At 47.1% G+C, this 19,970-nt stretch overlaps 1 protein-coding gene across 1 annotated transcript in view; it reads left to right on the top strand.

The window, feature by feature from the left end:
- Positions 1-19,970, top strand: part of IGSF3 (immunoglobulin superfamily member 3) — a 66,195-nt gene that overhangs the window by 15,446 nt on the left and 30,779 nt on the right. Inside the window, 4 exon segments of the mRNA XM_047726074.1 lie at positions 9,944-10,321; positions 12,454-12,864; positions 17,885-18,274; positions 19,696-19,755. Coding sequence (XP_047582030.1) covers positions 9,944-10,321; positions 12,454-12,864; positions 17,885-18,274; positions 19,696-19,755 — 1,239 coding nt within the window.

A 19,970-nucleotide genomic window follows, 5' to 3' on the forward strand; every position in this document is an offset into this window, starting at 1 on the left:
ACGTCATACTCCAGCGTTCTGCATTTCCAGTCAGGGCAGAGGGCAAGGTGTGGAGGGTAAACTCTCCAGGCACGTCACCCTCCCTACACATTGACTCCAGGGGTTTCCTAACCCTTTCATTTAGGGTTTTTATATGGGGTTTTATTACACTGGCATAGTTCGTTGAATCATTGGCCGTTGGTGGTTGAACTCAATCTCTTGCCCCTCTTTCCTCCCTGGAGTATGTGGGGTGGGGAAGAAAGTATCAGCCCTCTAAGCTGGGTCAGCTCCTCTCTTAAAACTGTCAAGGGCCTGCTTTAAATCATTAGCATCACTCCTTTGGGGGGAAAAGGGGCTCTTTATGAATGACAAAAAGACAGTGCTACCAGTCGGAAATTCCAAGGGTTTTAGGAACTCTGGGCCAGGAACCAGGGACAAAAACCAAATACTTTTTTTTTTTTTTTTTTAATTCTACCATATTAGTCAATACAGAAGAAATTTTATACAGCAGTCATACCTTACTTTTGTTTTTGGTTAAATTTTTTTCCTGCTTATGCAAGTAGTATATACTCTTTGCAGAGAAACAAGGGTCGGGAGGAGTAAAATACAAAAAAGAAAATAAAAATCACTTGCCATCATATTATCCAGTATTTTCTCTCTCTACTTTTTCGAGAGGAAGATACAGAAATTTTCTTTTTTTTTTTTAAAGATTTTATTTATTTATTTGACAGACAGAGAGATCACAAGCAGGCAGAGAGGCAGGCAGAGAGAGGGAGGGAAACAGGTTCTCCGCTGAGCAGAGAGCCCAATGCGGGGCTCGATCCCAGGACCCCGAGATCATGACCCGAGCCGAAGGCAGAGGCTTAACCCACTGAGCCACCCAGGCTCCCCGATACAGAAATTTTCTGTACACCCCTTTCTCCACTCATAGGTAGCCTCACGTATCACCCACGTCACTCATCAGAGCTGCACGTTGGTTACCCAGGATGAACCTGCATTGACACAGCAGAGTCACCTGAGGCCCATAGTTTACCCTAGTGTTCACCCTTCTTCCGCGGTACACTCTGTGGGTTTGGATAAATGTGTAATTAAACGTGTTCATCATTACAGTATCGTACAGAGTATTTTCACTGCCCTAAAAATCCTCTGTGCTCTGCCTGTTCATCTCCCCGCCCCCCGCAACCACTGATCTTTCTAGTGTCTTCATAGTTTGGCCTCTTGTGGAATGTCACATAGTCGGAAGCATATAATGTGTAGCCTTTTTTGATTGGCTTTTTTCACTTATTTGTATGTAAAGTTCTTTCATGCCTTTTCATGGCTTGAAAGCTCATTTCTTTTTATTATTTTATTTATTTATTTATTTATTTTGAAAACTCATTTCTTTTTAGTGCTGAATTCTCTTCTGTGGTCTGGATGTACCACATTTGTTGATCTCTACTGAAGACTATCTTGAGTTCTTCCAACTTTTGGCAATTATGAATAAAGCTGATATCAACACATATGTACTGGTTTTTGTGGCAACAAAAGTTTTTAACACCTTTGGATAATACCAGGGAGTACAGTTGCTGGATCATATGGTAAGAGTGTGCTTAGTTTTGTCAGAAACCCCCAGACTGTCTTTCAGAGTGGCTATTCTGTTTTGCATCCCCATTAGCAATGAATGAGCGTTCTTGCTCTAAGTCCTCCCCAGCGTTTGGTGGTGTTAGTGTGCCAGATTTGGGCGGCTCTGACAAGTGTGGAGTGGTATCTTTTTGTTGTTTTCATTTCTGTTTTCCCGGTGACAAGATGTGGAGCAGCCTTTCATATGCTTCCGTGCCATCTGATATCTTCTTTGGTGAGGTGTTTCTTAAGGTCTTTGGCCCATTTTTTAATCATTTTTTTTCTTATTTTTGAGTTTCGAAAGTTCATTGTATATTTTGGTTATCAGTCCTCTATCAGATGTGTCTTCTGCAAATATTTTCTCCCAGTCAGTGACTTGTCTTCTAATTCTCTTGATTTTGTTTTTCACAGAGCAGGAGTTTAATTTTTTTTATTAATTTTTAAATTTTTTTATAAACATATAATGTATTATTAGCCCCAGGGGTACAGGAGGAGTTTAATTTTAGTATATGTGCTGCCGAAGCGAGCACAAGGAGGAGTTTAATTTTAAGAGCACTTAACTTACCCATTATTTCTTTCATGGATTATGCCGTTAATGTTTGTATCTGAAAGGTCATCACTGTCCCCAATCTCCCCTAGGCTTCCTCTTAGGTCATTTTCTAGGAGTTTTATACTTTCACATGTTAGGTTTAGGTCTGTGATCCATTCTGAGTTAGTTTTTGTGAAGGGAAAAAGGTCTGTGTCTAGATTTGTTTTTTTTGCTTATTTGTTTACATGTGTTTATACAGTTATGTGGGCATTATTTGTTGAAGAGACTATCTCTGCTCCATTGGATTGCCTTTGCCCATTTGTCAGAGATCAGTTAAGTATTTATGGGGCTCCATTTCGTTCTATTGATCTATTTGCCCTTTCTTTCTCCAATACCTTGCTGTTTTCATTACTCTATAGTAAGTCTTAAAGTTGCATAGCTTTAGCCCTTCAACTTTGTTCTCCTCTTTTCAATATAGTGTTGGCTAGTCTGGGTCTTTTGCCTCTCTGATAAACTTTAGAATCAGTTTGTTGATATACACAGATAACTTACTGTGATTTTGATTGGAATTGCGTTCAATCTATAAGGCAAGTGAGAACTGTTATTTTGATGATATTGAGTCCTTTTATCCAAGAACATTGACTTTCTCCATTTGTTTAGTTCTTTGATTTTGTTCATCGGAGTTTTGTACCTTTCCTCATATATATCTTCTGTATATTTTGTTACATTTCTACTATTTCATTTTGGGGAGTACTAATGTAAATGGTATTGTGTTTTCAAAACTTCACTTTCCTTTTGTTCCAGGGTTTGTTTGTTTGTTTGTTTAGTCAATCCCTTTAGGTTTTTTATATAGACAATCATGTCATCTGTGAATAAAGACAGTTTAATGTCTTCCTTCCCAATCTGTATACTTTTTTTTTAAGATTTTATTTATTTATTTGACAGAGATTACAAGTAGGCAGAGAGGCAGGCAGAGAGAGAGGGGGAAGGAGGCTTTACATTGAGCAGAGAGCCCGATGCCGGGCTCAGCCCCAGGACCCTGGTCATGACTTGAGCCGAAGGCAGAGGCTTTCAGGCGCCCCCTCTGTATACTTTTTATTTTCTTTTCTTGCCTTATCTCATCAGCAAGGACTTTCAAGTATGATATTGAAAAGGAGTAGTAGTAAAAAGAAATATCCTTGCGTTGTATCTAATCTTAGTGGGAAAGCTTTGAGTTTCTCACCATTAAGTTTGCTGTTAGCTATGGGGTTTTTTTTGTAGGTATTCTTTATTAATTTGGAAAAATTCCCCTGTGTTCCTACTTTACTGAGACTTTCTATGGTGAATATTGTTGGATTTTGTCAGATGCTTTTCCTGCTTCTCTTGATATGATCATGTGATTTTTCTTTTTTAGCCTATTGATGTGGTAGATTACATTAATTGATTTTTAAATATTGAACAAGTCTTGCATACCTGGGATAAATCCTACGTGGTCTTGGTGTATAATTCTTTCTGTAAATTGTTGGGTTTGATTTGCTAATACTTTGTTGAAGATTTTTGCATCTATGCTCATGAGAGATATTGGTCTGTATTTTTCTTATAATGTCTTTGTCTAGTTTGAGTGTTAGGGTAGTGCTGGCCTTATAGAATGAGTTAAGAAGTGTTGTGTCTGCTTCTGTTTTTCTGAAAGAGATTGTAGAGAGTGGGCATACTTTTTTTCCTTAAATGTTCAATAGAATTTACTCATCTGGACCTGGTGCTTTCTGCTTTGGAAGGTTCTTAATTACTGAATCAATTTGCTTGATAGGACTATAGGTCTATTGAAATCATCTGTTTCTCGTGTGGGTTTTCACAGATTCTGTCTTTCAAGGAATTGATCCTTGTCATGTAGGTTATCAAATTTGTAGGCACAGACTTGTTCATAGGATGCCTTAATTATCCTTTTAATTTTCATGGACCCTGTAGTGATGTCTTCTCTTTCATTTTTTATTATTAGATAATTTGTGTCCTTTCTCTTTTTTCTTAGTTATCCTGGCCAGGGGCTTATAGATTTTACTGATCTGTTCAAAGAAGAGCTTTTGACTTTGTTGATTTTCTCTTTTGATTTCCTATTTTCAATTCCATTGATTTCTGTCTCCTGCTTACTTTGGACTTAATTTGCTTTTCCTTTTCTATTTCCCTAAGGTAGAAACCTAGATTACTGATTTGAGGTCATTCTTCTTTTCTAATACATGCGTCCAACGATATAAATTTCCCTCTAAGCTCTGTTTTGCCTGCATATGACACATTTTGGTAAGTTGTGCTTTCATTTTCATTGAATTCAAAATATTTTTAAATATCTCTTGAGATTTCTTCTGTGATCCAGGTGTTCTTTAGAAGTGTGCTGTTTAATATCCACATGTTTGGGGGATTTTCCAGTTATTTTTCTGTTACACAATTCCATTGTGGTCTGCGAGCAGACACTGCGATTTCTAGTCTTCTGCATTTGCTAATGCAGAATTTGCTAAGGTGTGTGTTACGGCCCAGAATGTGGTCTGTTTTGGAGACTGTTCCGTGCAAGCTTGAGGAGAATGAGGACTCTGCTGCTGTTGGACGAAGTGGTCAATAGACGTGTGTTACGTTCAGTTGATTGATGGTTTGTTGAGTTTAGCTATATCCTTACTGATTTTCTGCTTGGTGGAACAGTCCATTTCTGAGAGAGGGGTACTGAAGTCGCCAGCTCTGCTAGTGTATTCATCCATTTCTCCTTATAGTTCTATCAGTTTTTGCCCCATCCAGTGTGATGCTCTGTTGTCATGTGCGTACACGTTAAGAATTGTTATGTCTTTGTGGAGAATTATGTAATGTCCTTCATCATCAGTTTTTACTTTCTCTACCTTGAAATCTGCTCTGAGATTAATAGAACTACTCCTGCTTTTTTTTTTTTTAAGATTTTATTTATTTATTTGACAGGCAGAGATCACGAGGAGGCAGAGAGGCAGGCAGAGAGAGAGAGGGAGAATCAGGCTCCCTGCTGAGCAGAGAGCCTGACATGGGGCTCGATCCCAGGACCCTGGGATCATGACCTGAGCCGAAGGCAAAGGCTTAACCCACTGAGCCACCTAGGTGCCTCCCTGCTTCTTTTGATTGGTGGTTACATGGGGTATTTTTCTCCATCCATTTACCTGTAATCTATATGTGCCTTTATATTTAGAGTGGACTTCTTATAGATATATAATATCTACAAGATATATAAGATATTATATATTGGCTCGTGTGGTTTTTTTTGTTTGTTTGTTTTTGTTTTTTTTTGTAGCGTGAAGGGAGCTTTATTAATTTCTATCCATGCCTTCAACAGACAAAATATACAGAGAATTACCCTTCAGTTACAATAACATGACACTGGACTATTATCACTAATGGCATCAAAGAAATGTGAGGCATTTATGTAGAGGAAACTCTCAACAATGGGTACAGCCCTGTACCACTTTACAGAGTACTTCCACATTATTATCTCATTTGATATTAAACATTAACATAATGCTTAAAATTGTGAAAATTGATGGAGTGCTTTCTCATGACTGCGCCAAACACTGTGTTGCTCTATGATTTCTTTTTTTTTTAATTTTTAAATTTTTTTATAAACATATACCGTATTATTAGCCCCAGGGGTACAGGTCTGTGAATCGCCAGGTTTACACACTTCACAGCACTCACCATAGCACATACCCTCCCCAAAGTCCATAACCCCCACCACTCTCTCCCTACCACCCTCCCCCCGGCCCCTCTCAGTTTGTTTTGTGACATTAAGAGTCTCTTATGGTTTGTCTCCCTCCCGATCCCATCTTACTTCATTTATTCTTTTCCTACCCCCCAAACCCCCAACATTGCATCTCCATTTCCTCATATCAGGGAGATCATATGATAGTTGTCTTTCTCCTATTGATTTATTTCGCTAAGCATAATACCCTCTAGTTCCTTCCACGTCGTCGCAAATGGCAAGATTTCATTTCTTTTGACGGCTGCATAGTATTCCATTGTATATATATATATACCACATCTTCTTTATCCATTCATCTGTTGATGGACATCTAGGTTCTTTCCATAGTTTGGCTATTGTGGACATTGCTGCTATAAACATTTGGGTGCACGTGCCCCTTCAGATGACTACATTTGTATCTTTAGGGTAAATATCCAGTAGTGTGATTGCTGGTCATAGGGTAGCTCTATTTTCAACTTTTTGAGGAACCTCCATGCTATTTTCCAGAGTGGTTGCACCAGCTTGCATTCCCACCAACAGTGTAAGAGGGTTCCCCTTTCTCTGCATCCTTGTCAGCATCTGTCATTTCCTGACTTGTTAATTTTTGGCTCATGTGTTTTGATCCACTCTCACAATCTCTGTCTTTTAATTGGCACGTTTAGAACATTGATTGACGTTCAGAGTGATTTCTGATATAGTTGCATTTGTATCTACCACACATACTACTGTTTTGTATTTGTAGCCCTTGCTCCTTGCTCTTATTTTTGTCTTCCACTCTTTCTCTGCCTTTTGCATCCAGTCCTTTTTAGATGGCTGTATATGACCCTGTGTATATTTGTTCTTTTCTTTTTAAATTACAGAAGTGGTATTTGCTTGTTGCAAAGTAATTCAAAACGTATAAGAATGTCTAAAGTGAAAAAAAGCAATAACACTAAAAAAAAGTAATCCCTGCCCAGGAGGAGTCTCCTGTTGTAGGCTGAGAGGGAAGACGGAAGGGGCCTCGAGGCCAGCGCAGGCCTTGGCCAGGTAGGGGACCTGGGTCTCTTTGAAGACATGGTGCTGTCTCAGAAAATGAGGGGGCAGTGCCAGGAATAGGAAATGTGGAGAGTGGGGTGCAGAAAGGGAATTAAACTGAGAAGGAAAATGTAATTTCTACTTCTGTGTTAGGGTCCACTCTTTAAGAACGGTGTTATTTTCAGGGACCAGAGGCCCTTTGTGGGGCAGGAAGGAAACGAAGGAGATCTTGAATGAACAAGTGCGGCCGAATGTGTGTGGTTCAAGTCCAGCCTGGTGTTTGTTTATTTATTTGTTCAACAGGGCTGCTTACAACCTGCTTCCTGCTTCGGGCTTGGACAAGTTAGTTTGACCCGGATGCCTCAGCTCATCAAGGCCGCTTCACGCTGTTTACTTTCCAGGGGGTGACATGTGTGATCTGATGGCCGAACGCCGTGGTAAGGTCTGTGAGGAGAACATGGGCTGGCTAAGCTCCGGGTTGCCTCGTGTGAGGAGAGCCAGCATCGTCCAACGGGCCTCTGCCGCGCCCATTCACTAGAGAAGAGTGACGCTCTCTTGACCCAGATTCACGGAGAGTCTTTGCAGAAGGGAGGAGATGGCCTCCCAAATCTGGACACCTGGGTGCCAGCACATAGAGACCCGTGGAAGCAGCAGTTGTCGACCTTGCCATGCTTTTGGATTTTTAGAATTGCTACTGGCCAGGCTGCACCCCAGACCAGTTATACCAGCTGGGGTCCAGGCCCTGCTGTGTCAGAAAGGTCCCCGGGTGATTCTAGTGTGGCTGCAGCGTGAAGGAGAAGCTGGCTCCCTCTCACCTGCCTCTAGTGACCTTCCTGGCAAGCGGCTGTGGCTTTTGTGTCCCCAAGCCCTGAGATACAAAGAGACCTGAATGTTCTGAATGCAGTTAGATTGTTTTCAGAGTTCTGTGTTTCTGGAGGAGTGCAAACATTTGATTCAGAATGTCACCATACAGTTATTTTAAGTTGTCATAGACAGAGTACACATAGTCAAAATGTTATACACCACAATTTTCACAGATCGAAAATAACTAATGAGCTGTCTCCTCCGTGGCTCTCAGTGTAGTAATGAGGGCTGTCAACCAGGATGGATCAGTGACATTCACAGACCACTTTGATCCGTTGATTTGGTTCCCTCCCCTTCATTTGTTCAGTTCCCAGTTTCTGCGCAGGAAGCCAAGATGGGGTTCTGGGTAAGACTTGGATTGGGAGTAAAGGATCTCCGTGAATTACAGGTCGGAAGCCCCCGTCTTTCCTTCAAGGGTCTGTGGTAAAGTCTGTCATCTTGTAGCTGAGGCCAGCTTGCTCGGAGGTGCCCGCCCTGCCCCCTCCCAAGTGCAGCCCTGGACTGGCCTCGAGTTGTGTCCCCTTGTCCTCGAGCCGTCCAGGCTGCTCACCAGCTGGATCCCCGTCAGATCGGTTCACATCTGGGCAGCTGGGATTCCTTTTCAGAGAGGGAGAGGGGAAGCTGTCATGGACCGTGGAAGTGGGCTGCTGCTGTGGGTGGAGGTAGGTGGGTGAGAGACGCTGTCGTTGTCAAGAGGCCCTTGGATTGTCCTTGGGGATGTCTGGCCAAATCTATGGATCCAGCACTGCATAATGTTCCAGCCAGGAGGGGTTTTTAGGAGGGGTTTTTAGCTAGCAGCCCTGCACAGAAGAGTAACTGTGGGCTAGACCCGGTGTTGGGGGCTTGACAGGTGCTTTTGTTTGTTTGTTTGTTTGTTTGTTTTAAAGATTTTACTTATTTATTTGACAGAGATCACAAGAAGGCAGAGAGGCAGGCAGAGAGAGAGGAAGGGAAGCAGGCTCCCTGCTGAGCAGAGAGCCAGACTTGGGGCTCTCGACCCCAGGACCCTGGGATCATGACCCCAGCGGAAGGCAGAGGCTTTAACCCACTGAGCCACCCAGGCACCCCTATGGGTGTTATCTTACTGAGTCTGATAACTCTGTGAGGCCCATGTTATTGTCCTGGTCTTACAGATGAGAAAACTGAGGCCCCGAGGTTTAAAGTAATTAAGCCAAGGTCACAGCCAGTAAGGGACAAAGCCAGCCCTAATATATGTGCTGGTCCACTCCCAAGCCTTCTTAGAAATCTTTTTATAGATGAAGAGATCAAGGTCCAGAAAGGAAAAGCAGTCTGTCCAAGATGATACAGCTAGTCCTAGTTACTGGCAGAACAGGGGCTGGAACTCACCTGCCCCCTGTGCCTCACTGCTGTACCCAGCTGCTGCAGGGAAGGAAGGCCATTCGGCCTGGGGGTAGTGGGGGTGGGGGGCGGTGGTGAGGAGATGTGGGGGGTGCCTTCTCCTCCCTGCCCTGGGGCTCAGGCAGTGGCAGCCTTAGGCTGGCATGGAATGAGAAATGAAACTCACCATTTTCCATGCTCCCGAGTCTATGGGGGAGAGTGTAGTTGAGAAGAACTAGGAGAAGGCAGGCAGGGGCGACCTCAGAGCAGCATAGCCAGCCAGACTGGCAGCGCCCCTCCCCCCATGGCCAGTGTGCTGGCATCGGGGCTGTCCTTCCACGTTCATGTGCATTCAGCTTCAAGCCGCAGTCGCCCGCAGGAGCTCCAGGAGGTGAGGAGCGGCTCCTCCACCTCCTGTGCTGGGAAGAGCTACATCTAAAAACAAAGGGCGCAGCACCAAAGCAAGGGCCGCAGGACTCCCTTCAACCTACAGGCCCAGCCTGCAGGACGGTTGCTTTTATTTGTTTTCATGGGAATGGGTGTTGAGGAGTCAACGTTTCCTGCTCATTTCATTAAAAACTTTGTAAACGGCATTAATAAGTAGATATAAAACCGCTACACAAATGACAAACAGAGGGACTAAATGAAATTCCCAAGGGTTCAGCCATTGAATCAGTAACCAACTGTGGCTTTGCTTGGTCAGATCTCCATATATGCAAATTCGGGACAGAGCTTTAGCGCAGTGTTTTAATTAATATTTATAAATCACAGAGCACCTCAGAGAGGGCCAGGAAGCTATTTATATGATCATGTCATACAAATCACAAACGCTTTTGAAAATCGCGGCCTACTCTGCGTTTTGGTCTGGGAAGTAAGCGAGCCTGTCTGTGTGTCCCCCACAGGTGTCGTGCTGGCACAGCGACATGTCGCCGTCCAGGAAGGACCCCTGTACCGCACAGAGGGCTCCCACATCACCATCTGGTGCAACGTGAGCGGCTACCAGGGGCCTTCGGAGCAGAATTTCCAGTGGTCCATTTACCTGCCATCCGCCCCGGAACGGGAGGTCCAAATCGTCAGCACCGTGGACTCCTCCTTCCCTTACGCCATCTACACCCAGCGAGTCCGCGGGGGGAAGATCTACGTGGAGAGGGTTCAGGGGAACTCAGCCTTGCTGCACATCACCGACCTGCAGGCCCGGGATGCCGGGGAGTATGAGTGCCACACGCCCAGCACGGACAATCAGTACTTTGGGAGTTACAGTGCCAAGATGAACCTCATGGGTAAGGAGATGATGTTTCCCGTGGCTGGCATCCTGCCCCAGTGAGTCTGCTCAGGGTGCTATACCCAAATGCCACAGCCCGGGTGGCTGACACGACAAGGTTGATTTCTCACAGCTCTGGAGGCTAGAAGTACAAGGTCAAGGTGGCAGGCACGGTTGTTTCTGGTGAGGGCCCTCTTCTGGGTTGCCAACCTTTGATTTCTCGTTGTGTTCTCCCATGGCAGAAAGGGAATGAGAGAGCTCACTGAGGTCCCTTTCCAAGGGCTCCCCCTCCATGACCCCATCACCTCCCAGAGTCCTCACCTCCAAACACCACTGGGGATGGGGGAAGGAAGGATTAGGATTCACCATATGGGGTGTGGGGGAGGGGAGGAAATAAATACTGAGTCTAGATTACTGAGTCCCTGCTTTTGTAGTGCAACTTTACTTGACTAAACAACAACAACAACAAAAACCCAAAGCTCCCCAGATGTCTTAGTGGTTAACTAGTAGCATGAGTGAACAAAGGTTGTGGGTTCCCTTGTAAATCCCTTATAAATAGAAGGCTGGGGCTAAAACAAAAGATGGAGTGCGGGTGTTAAGAATTCGGAGAAGGTTAACTGACCCTGTAGCTGGTGAAGGGAGATAGGAAAATCGAAGGCAAGGACATTTGTGGTTGATGATCTGCCTGAAGAAGTGGTGGAGGTGGAGTACAGGACATCAGCTAGCAGAGAAGCGAAACTGTGGGGTGACAGAGGGGCTCTGAAACCTGCAGGGCGTTGCTGAATCAGGAGGCGAGTGCACCTGCAGGTCCTTGTTCACACCCGGAGCCACTCCCTAGGTCCTCCGGCTGCACAAGCAAGGGATTGTGCACCAGCTGTCTCCCTTGGCCCTAGTACCCCCTGAATGTTGAAGGTTGCTGGTGGGAGGGGACAGATTTCAGTGTGGACGGCTGTGGGCCACCAGGCTTGCTGATTTGGAAGGGTCAACAATATCAAGGCCAAAGACTTTTTTTTCTTTTTCCGCCCAAGTCTTAATCTCCAGTTTTTATTATCACAGTTCTGCTTGGAAATTATGCCTTGAGCAGAAAAACAGAATAGCTTTATTATTGCTGACCCTCCACATGGGTGAACATTTACACCCCAGTGCTGTCCACACTGAGTTCTCCCCTCCCCACCCCACACCAAACTTGCTTTTCCTTTCTGTCGGTCTGCATCCTCTCGAGAGGCCTGTGAGACCCAGGCCTGAGATGAGCTCAGTAAGAAAACACACACTGGTTGCGACTGGGGTGGCCCCAGGCCAAGAAGGGGGGTGTTGAGTCTCCAGAGTATAGTTTTTTTTTTTTTTTAATTTTTAAATTTTATTTATTTATTTGACAGAGAGCGAGATCACAAGTAAGCAGAGAGGTAGGTAGCTCGATGTGGGGCTTGATCTCAGGACCCTGAGATCATGACCTGAGCTGAAGGCAGAGGCTTAACCCACTGAGCCACCCAGGCCCCCAGAGTGCAGTTTTGACCAAGGGGCCATGGGGCCGTGTTCTGAGGCTTCCTTCCGGCACGGACCCCTCTGACACATGAATTACAGGAAAATTCCACCTACCTGATGATCAAGGTGGTTGTTGCTTTCCTCTGCCAAAGACTTTTTTTTCTTACAACGTAGGCTTGCTAGAGCATTGCATTGCTGAAGTTAGTGGGGGGGAACGTGGGGGTGAGGCAGTGAGAGGGGAGGAAGTCAGCGAGGTACACAGACATGTGAAAAGGCAACTTCTAGGAACTATTTCCTTTTGAGGATCGGTCAGAAGCCAAGCGAAAGTATCTTGAAGCAGTACCAGAAGGAACAACAAAATCTCATTTGGCCTAAAAGAGAATTCTTGTTGACACGGTATTTTTAGGGAGTTCATTTACTATGAGAAACAAAGTACATCCCGCCTATGTTAGCCAAGTGTTATTAAAATGCCAAACAGGTAAGCGTTAAGTGCCAAAAAATTGCAGTCCAAATCCACTCAGGAAACTCTTTCTGTTTCTGTGCCGTCCGGGGTTGACCGAGGCCTCCCGGTGACTGCTGAAGGCCTTGTGGGGTCAGTGGTTGGCCCCCCGGCAAGGGTGAGGTTCTGCAGCTTTGGGACCGTGCGCCTGGGACATTTCTGTGTTGCAGTGATTCCTGACACCCTGCAGACCACGGCCGTGCCCCAGACTCTGCACAAAGTGGAGCAGGACCCCTTGGAGCTGACGTGTGAGGTGACCACGGAGACGTTCCAGCACAGCCACCTGTCAGTGGCCTGGCTCCGGCAGCGAGGGGGCGAGAAGCCCGCAGAGGTCATTGCCCTGAGCCGAGATTTTGTGCTGCACTCCAGCAGCGAGTACGCCCAGAGGCAGAGCCTGGGGGAGGTGCGGCTGGACAAGCTGGGGAGCTCCACGTTCCGCCTCACCGTCTTCCACCTGCAACCCTCCGACCAGGGCGAGTTCTACTGTGAGGCTGCCGAGTGGATCCAGGACCCGGATGGCTCGTGGTACGCCATGACCCGAAAGCGGTCCGAGCGTACTGTGGTCAACGTCCAGCCCACAGGTCAGTCTCTCTCTTGTTCTTGCTGGTGGGGAGGGTTGTCTGATGCTGGGAGAAGGTGCAGACTCCTTCTCTGGGGACCTCTGAAAGTACTAGGAACATAGAGGGGCCTGCCTAAAATCTGCACTTGATCTTAGCCAAAAGGCCGAGAAGCGATTCCTGCCTAAAATCTGACCTTCTAGTGACTTTTGGAGAGGAGCCAGCCAGCCCAAATCCGGCTTACAGACAGGGTTTCTTGGACCCAGGGGGTATTTGATATTTTTCTTGAATTACAAGTTCATTTTTAAAAATTGGAAGATTTCACATAAACTGTTTTGTATCTAATGAACTGGGTTCCCAGGGGCTGCCCCCCCGCTTTGATGACATTACCTGTTATGGTGACCAGTCCTATTTTATTTGTAGAAGACATTTGAGATTCTGAGCCTTCCATCAGAGGTCTGAAATTATGATCTAGGGAAATTTTGGCTTAAATTATGATTTCCTATATTAATACTATGTCCTTGGTGGTGTTTTATAATTTCCAGAATGCTTTATCACGTAGTACTTCTGCAGAAGTTCTGCAGAGTAAGTCAGTGGTGGGGCAGATGCCGAGGGCAGTGGCTTTATGGTGGGGCCCCGGGAGAAGTCCCAGGGCGGGGCATCGAGGCCCGCCTGGCGAGTGTCAGATTCTCCCATAAGGGCTTTCACTGGTGAAAGACCTGCTAAGGGGGCTCCCTGAGGAGGCTGAGTTGACATGTTTATAGCTGCGGTGAGAAGATGATGACACCATGAGCAGATATCCTCTCTGACTCCCCACACTCTCCGACTGCCCCGTGCCCCCGAGTCCAGCCATGCTCCAGATCAGAGCTAATGTCTGTCGCGGGCTGCCTTGGCTGGGCAGCAGCAGGCCTTCCACGAGACCTTCAGTGCCCTGACTTTGGTCATCGAGCCATCATCAAGGTGCAGTAAGCGGCCCCAGGACGTTCCTCTGTTGTTCCTCACCTCCAGGAGGAGCTGCGGTTGGAGGTGTCGTTTATGGGAGATGAGCTGTGGTACATTTGGGGTCTCATCTTCAGGACCTGACCTTGACCTTGCTGTCCTGTTTGCTACACACAGTCAGTGGTCTTGGCCTTCTGCCACTTTTTCTTGTGTCCGTGTAGAGCAGTGCTTCCAATCTACCCAATGGTACAGATTCCTGAAGCAGGTTGCTGGGGCGGGGCTGGGGGCGCTGGGAAGCTGGATTTCCAGTACACATCCCAGGTGATTCTTCTGCTGTCTATGTTGTCCGGCACAGCTCTACAGGTAATAGGGCAGAAGGGATTCTCTGGACAGCGGATGGGCTTTCATGAGAAGGATCGGCTCCGGGAAAGAGAGTGCTTTATCTGCTCTGTCGGGCCCAGAGCCGTTAGCGGCTTTTGGATCTTCCAGTACTAAGACATCTGGGGGAGGCACTTCATTTCGTATTTATCCTTTCCCTTTCTGGTTGGCTTTAAGATCAGCTTCAGAAGTCTGGACCAAATTTTGAATCTTAATGCTTTCAAATTAGGTGGCATCAGTTAATCTTCTTTATTTTAATCTTACCAATTTGGGATTAGGACTTTTTGAATTTGCCCAGCAAATGTATTCAGACTAAGCCAGCCAAGAGAAAACTAGATGCAAAAAAACGTTGATGACTTTACTCAGTGCCCCCAAGCTTTTCAGGTCCCACGGTTGCAGCTCCATCTGGCCCTTCCCTTAGTTCCTTTCGGTAAACATTCAGTGAGTCTCTGCGGTGGTGAAGGTCTGGCGAGAGCCGCTGGGGATTCGAAGATGAACAGCTCTTGGGGCCTGCCCTCAGGGAAGGGGCAGCTGTGAAGGCCAGTGGCTCAGTGGGGTGTCCTGAGGTCTGTGATGCTATGTGGATGGTGCTCTGGGACACAGCGACTAGGCAGTGCCCTGGCGACCTGAAGTTTTCCCTGGATGGGAGAGTGAAGGCGAATCCAGGAAAACCAGCAAGGAGGGCAAGTGGAGCTGAGTCTGAAGCTTGAGGAGCCACCAGAGGGGCAAGCTTAAGGGCACAAAAATGTGTCCCATGTTTGGCCAGCAGACAGGTGTCTGGCATGGGTAGAGGTTGAGGCCCAGAAATGAGTGACGAGAGGAGGCCTGAGGTCCCACGTGCTGGAGTGCGGAGCTCGGCCTTGACTCCATAGCCCCAGTGTTTGCAAGCTGTCCTTCTTGGGGTCTTGGGAGCCCCCTTAGAGGTGCCTGCCAGGAGGTGGTGGAGGAAGGCACCCCAAGGGCCACAGTGTTCCCTCATTGCCCTTAACCAAATGTTTTCTGTGTTGGGCAACAGAAGATTTTACATAAAGAAACTGCCCCCTCCCAAGGACTGTTTGAAAACTACTGCTTCAGACACTTGTAGGGGGAAATAGAGATTTTAAAGCAAGGAGTGACACAATGAGTTCTGGGTTCCAGAAGGACAGAACCCCAGAGGCCAGCTGGAGGTTGATTAAACAGGTCAGTCCTGCCGTGGAGAGACCAGGTAGGAGAGAGCTCTAAGACCAGGGTAGGTGGGCGGCAGTCTGGAAAGCAGGCAGCGGGTGCGAGAGACGGAAGAATGGGGAGCACCACACGGAGCAGGAATCCACGTACTGGGCACCCTGAGGCCAGGGCTCTGGGTGATTCCTTGAATTGGGATGGGGAGGGAAGGGGAAGGAAAGGTATTAAGAACAAAGTCCTGCTTCAAAGCCTCTGCTTCCTAGTCAGTGGCAGCCCTGGTTGTCTTTTCTTCTGTTTTTATCAGTTTCAGTCCAGGACTCCATCCTTCAGCAGAAGCTTACAGAGATGCTCAGTACTTAAAAGCACTGTCCATGCTGAGCCTGGGAGGGATGAGGGCCTGGGAGAAGCTGTGTGGTGGTAATTGCAAAGGCCCAGGAGAACAGCAGCAGTGAGAGGTCAGAGGAGCAGGTCTCGGTGAGAAAGAGAAAGAAACCAAGGGGTCAGTCAAGCAAGAGGAGAATCAGGAAGGAAGGCGTCATGGAACCCAAGGGAGGAGAGTGGGTCTGACTGAAACCTGCTTGAGAGAAGCCTTTGGTGCGATGGGTCAGGTTCAGGGTGGCCAGGGGAATCACTGAGGACATTTGCTAAGACAGTGAAGTGTGGGAGAGGGGCCAGAAGCCAGACTTCAGGGAGTTGAAGAGTGAGGGGCATTAGAAAAAGCAGAAATCAATGTCTGGGGGTGTAATTGACTGGGCATCATCCCCAAGGACCAGCTGCACAGGAAGGCGGTGGTATGCTGTAAGTCTTGTGTCTTTGACCTGGGAACATCAAGCTTCACCAAACCATGGGGTTGTCCCGCAAGAGTAGAAGAGTCTCTGGTTGCCACAAGTAGAAAGCCACAGGTGTAGCCAGCCTAACTCTGAGGAGATGGAAATGGAAAGTTCTGAGGTCTCAGGAACCTGTTTGCATGTCTTCCGTGCCATTTATCTGGAAGGCGTGCCTTTTTTTTCTTTTTTTTTTTTAATCATTGATGTTGAGTGACTGTAATTGGGTTTACCACAGAGCCACTATCTGGCCGATAACACAGGCACAGTTCCCTTTTGGTGTGTCCCTTTTGCGCAGGGGGTGACAGAGAGAAACTCCAGTTCCCACCTCGTAGGACTGGTTTTTGAGGAAGAGGAAGCTGAGCCAGCAGCTGTCCCCTGGGAGGCGAGCCCCTGGGAGTCGTTGATTGGGGTTTGCTTTGTCAGGAATTTGGGATCCTGAAGGAAGGAGTTAATTTGCTGAAGAATATGGATATTTGGAGCAAGACACCAGGCCATGTGGGAGGGGAGGGGAGAGCCTCAGGAACAGAGAGAGGAAAAGCCTAGTTTGGACTGGAAAAGAGGATGTCAAAGATGCATACTTGTGATCCCTGTGATTTCTCAGGGAAAATAGAATTTTTTATCTGCTTGAAGGGTGCATAGGACAGGGGGACAAAAATGGGGCAAAGGTCACAAAGTTAGTGATAGAAGCTTGGAAATGCCAGCATACGGAAGATAGTTGAGGTCAGAGCCAACAGGTCTATGAGGAATTCAAACATACCTGGATTGTGATTTCCCATCTTTAGGGGGACAAAGCTAGACTTGAAAGAAGGAGGGACCTAGCTCCAGCCCTCCTACCCAAGGCCTCGTGGTTCTGTTTTCTGCAAACCTTCATCCTTTGTCTCAGCCCCCACTTCTGCCATGGGTGCCCATGAGGGGTGGTGAGTGTCTCACCGTCTATGGGACACTGTTTGCGGCCATGAGCCTTTCCCTCTCTGAGCATCTGCTCCTTCCCGGTCAGACAGCCAGCTCTCTGGAGGGTGCTTGGCCTCACTGATCATCTCAGAGGTCATTCACTTTCAGCAGAACTTGGTATCTTCCCTCTCCCTCCTTCTCAAGATTTGATCTGACAGGTGGTGACCGGTGGAGAGACATTCATTTTCACTTTGTGGAATTTTGTGTGCGGGATTGTCATAATTACCTGTGTCTTATTTCCAGCGTGCACAGGGGACTAAGAACATATCTCAGTTATCGGTACATTTTTGAATATTTCTTAGCACTGGGGTTAGTGCCTAGGCCCCTGTGTAACTTTGTCTCTCACATTTCCATGGTGTGGGTCCTGCCACACTGGCAGAAAATGTTTGTAGGCCTGTTGCTTAAATGGAGTTTCGGGGGGTATAGGTGAGAGCTAGACCTGGGTAAGTGATGTCAGGAATGATATTCCTTATTGACCTCTGGGGTCTAATCCTGGACATCATAGGCTACAGGGTCCCCTCCATCTCAACTGGGATGATGAGCCCCTTAGACTGTCTGGGTCTAGCTACCTTTGAGTTCTCTCTGAGATATTCAGGAGTTTCTCGGGTCCTCAGATCAGCCCTGGGCATGGGTTGGATTTTTCTCCCAAGACTAGCAAGGACGTGCCTTCCCTGTGGTTAGCACACCCCCAGAAGGCCCCGGTGGTGGGAATTTGCGGATACTGTTGGGGTAGCTGGGGGTCCCTGTGTTCACCCAGAATGCATCCGTTTTGTTGTTGGTTTCCTTAGACAAAGAGTTCACCGTTCGGCTGGAGACCGAGAAGCGGCTGTACACGGTGGGTGAGCCAGCAGAGTTCAGATGCATCCTAGAGGCACAGAACGTTCCTGACCGTTACTTCGCTGTGTCCTGGGCCTTCAACAGCTCTCTCATCGCCAGCATGGGGCCTAATGCTGTGCCAGTCCTCAACAGTGAATTCGCCCATCGGGAAGCCAGGGGCCAGCTCAAAGTGGCCAAGGAGAGCGACGGTGTCTTTGTGCTCAAGATCTACCACCTCCACCAGGAAGACAGTGGGAAATACAACTGTCGTGTGACAGAGAGAGAGAAGACGGTCACCGGGGAGTTCATTGACAAGGAGAGCAAGCGGCCCAAGAACATCCCCATCATAGTCCTCCCCATCAGTAAGTAGAGAGATGTGCTGCCACCTCTCCTCCCCCCTCCCCACCCCTGTCTGGTCTGTAGCTGGCATCATTGAAAAGAAGTTGGGGGACAGATGAGCTATATGGCGGTGGGGGTTCGTGGAACCCAAGGGTTCAGTCAGCGCTGGCAGAGAAACCCGCTAATCTTTCTCTCTCCCTTTTCCAGCTTGCCTGCCCACACTTAGCACACCCACCCCCGCTACCCCCCAGTGACTCAGAGCACTGGGGTGCGTGTGCAGGCTGGAAGGGGCATCCCAGAGCTGAGCGTTAGCAGCCCTCTGTAAATGCTGGCTGGGCCTAGCTCAGCTGGGAGGAAAATCAGGAATCTGGGAATGACTCTTTGCTCCCATATGGGAATCAAGTGCCCAGAAGAAGTGGGCAGATGCCTACCTTGAAATATCACTTACAAGGGTTGGTCTTTAATGGGAGGATTTTCAGTCATAAAGCCCCTTATTTAAAAGGATTTGCTGTCTGGGTTTTTGCGTATAAGGATTGGCATTTCCCTAAGGGTCTCTTCCCTACTGAAGTTGTGTTTTCAAAAGTCAGTGGATGGGACCTCTCCCGTCTTCCTGGAGCATAGCCTTCCTGTGAAAGCTTAGCTGGTTTCCAAGGTTCTGGCCAGGCTCCTGTCTCCAGGGAAGCTGGCCTCATCTGGGCGGGGAGCTGTTGCGGCTGGGAACTGGGGACACTACCCGAGTTTGCTCCTACCATGTTTACTCATCCCCTAGGATCGGGACGTTATTAACATCTCAGTTCTCTCATAGTTCTGTTTTTACTAAAAAGAGTTAAAGCTTACCATGCCCTGATTTTTAAACAAGACCGTGAAGTTTTTAAACTAACCTCTAACCTTTTTCTCAACTGCTCCAACTCTTCTTTCCCTTAGCCTTGTTATGGTTCCCTCTGCTTTGATTTTCCCTTTTCCATTTTTAATATAGTTCTCCACAGGCAAGAAGGAGAAAGTTGACAGAGGGGTCTTGCCACTTTTCTCTTTTCTCTTTTCTCACCCATGGGATTCCTTTCTTTCGTCCTTATTTCTTTATTTTTTAAAATCTCTCTCACACATCTAATAATCTCAAAATTATTTTGTTTCTTAGACTCTTATTTTTTTCCTTGCAAGGCCTAGCATGGTGCTTTGCCTAGGGAACATGCTTGCTGAGTATTTGTAGAGTGGAAATGGTTGAATCGAATGCCCACTCTCCTGACTGTTTTCTGTCGGTTTGTGCTTGCCTTAACCACGGACTCTCTACCTTTAAATCTGCAACTAATTCCTCGTTGTGCTGTAAGGATCCAGGGAAGGGCAGCCACGCTGTTTTACTTCCTGTGTCTTTTGTACTAAGAGATTTCCCCAACCCCTTCCAAGAACTTGTTTGATGATCTGTGGCCCTGCTATATTGCTTTTCCAGCAGATAACTGGGTAGTTAAAGTCCCTCAGCACCACCAGATCCTGCCCCAAGGCCACTTGGGTAAGTCTACCAAAGTACAGCGATCACATCGGGAATGGTGATAATACCTTGGATTTTAATGGCGCTTTTCCTTCCGAGAGCCCAAGTGCTTCCGCATAGATCACTTCTTCCTGTGTTCCCGCCCCTGAAATCTCTGCAGAGGCCACAATCCTATCCATCCTAGGAAGGAAGAAGCCAAAGCACTGTGCAGAGATGTGGCAGGGCCAGTCCCATGA

The sequence above is a fragment of the Lutra lutra genome, chromosome 4 (assembly GCF_902655055.1).
Source record: "Lutra lutra chromosome 4, mLutLut1.2, whole genome shotgun sequence".
Taxonomy (NCBI): Eukaryota; Metazoa; Chordata; class Mammalia; order Carnivora; family Mustelidae; genus Lutra; species Lutra lutra.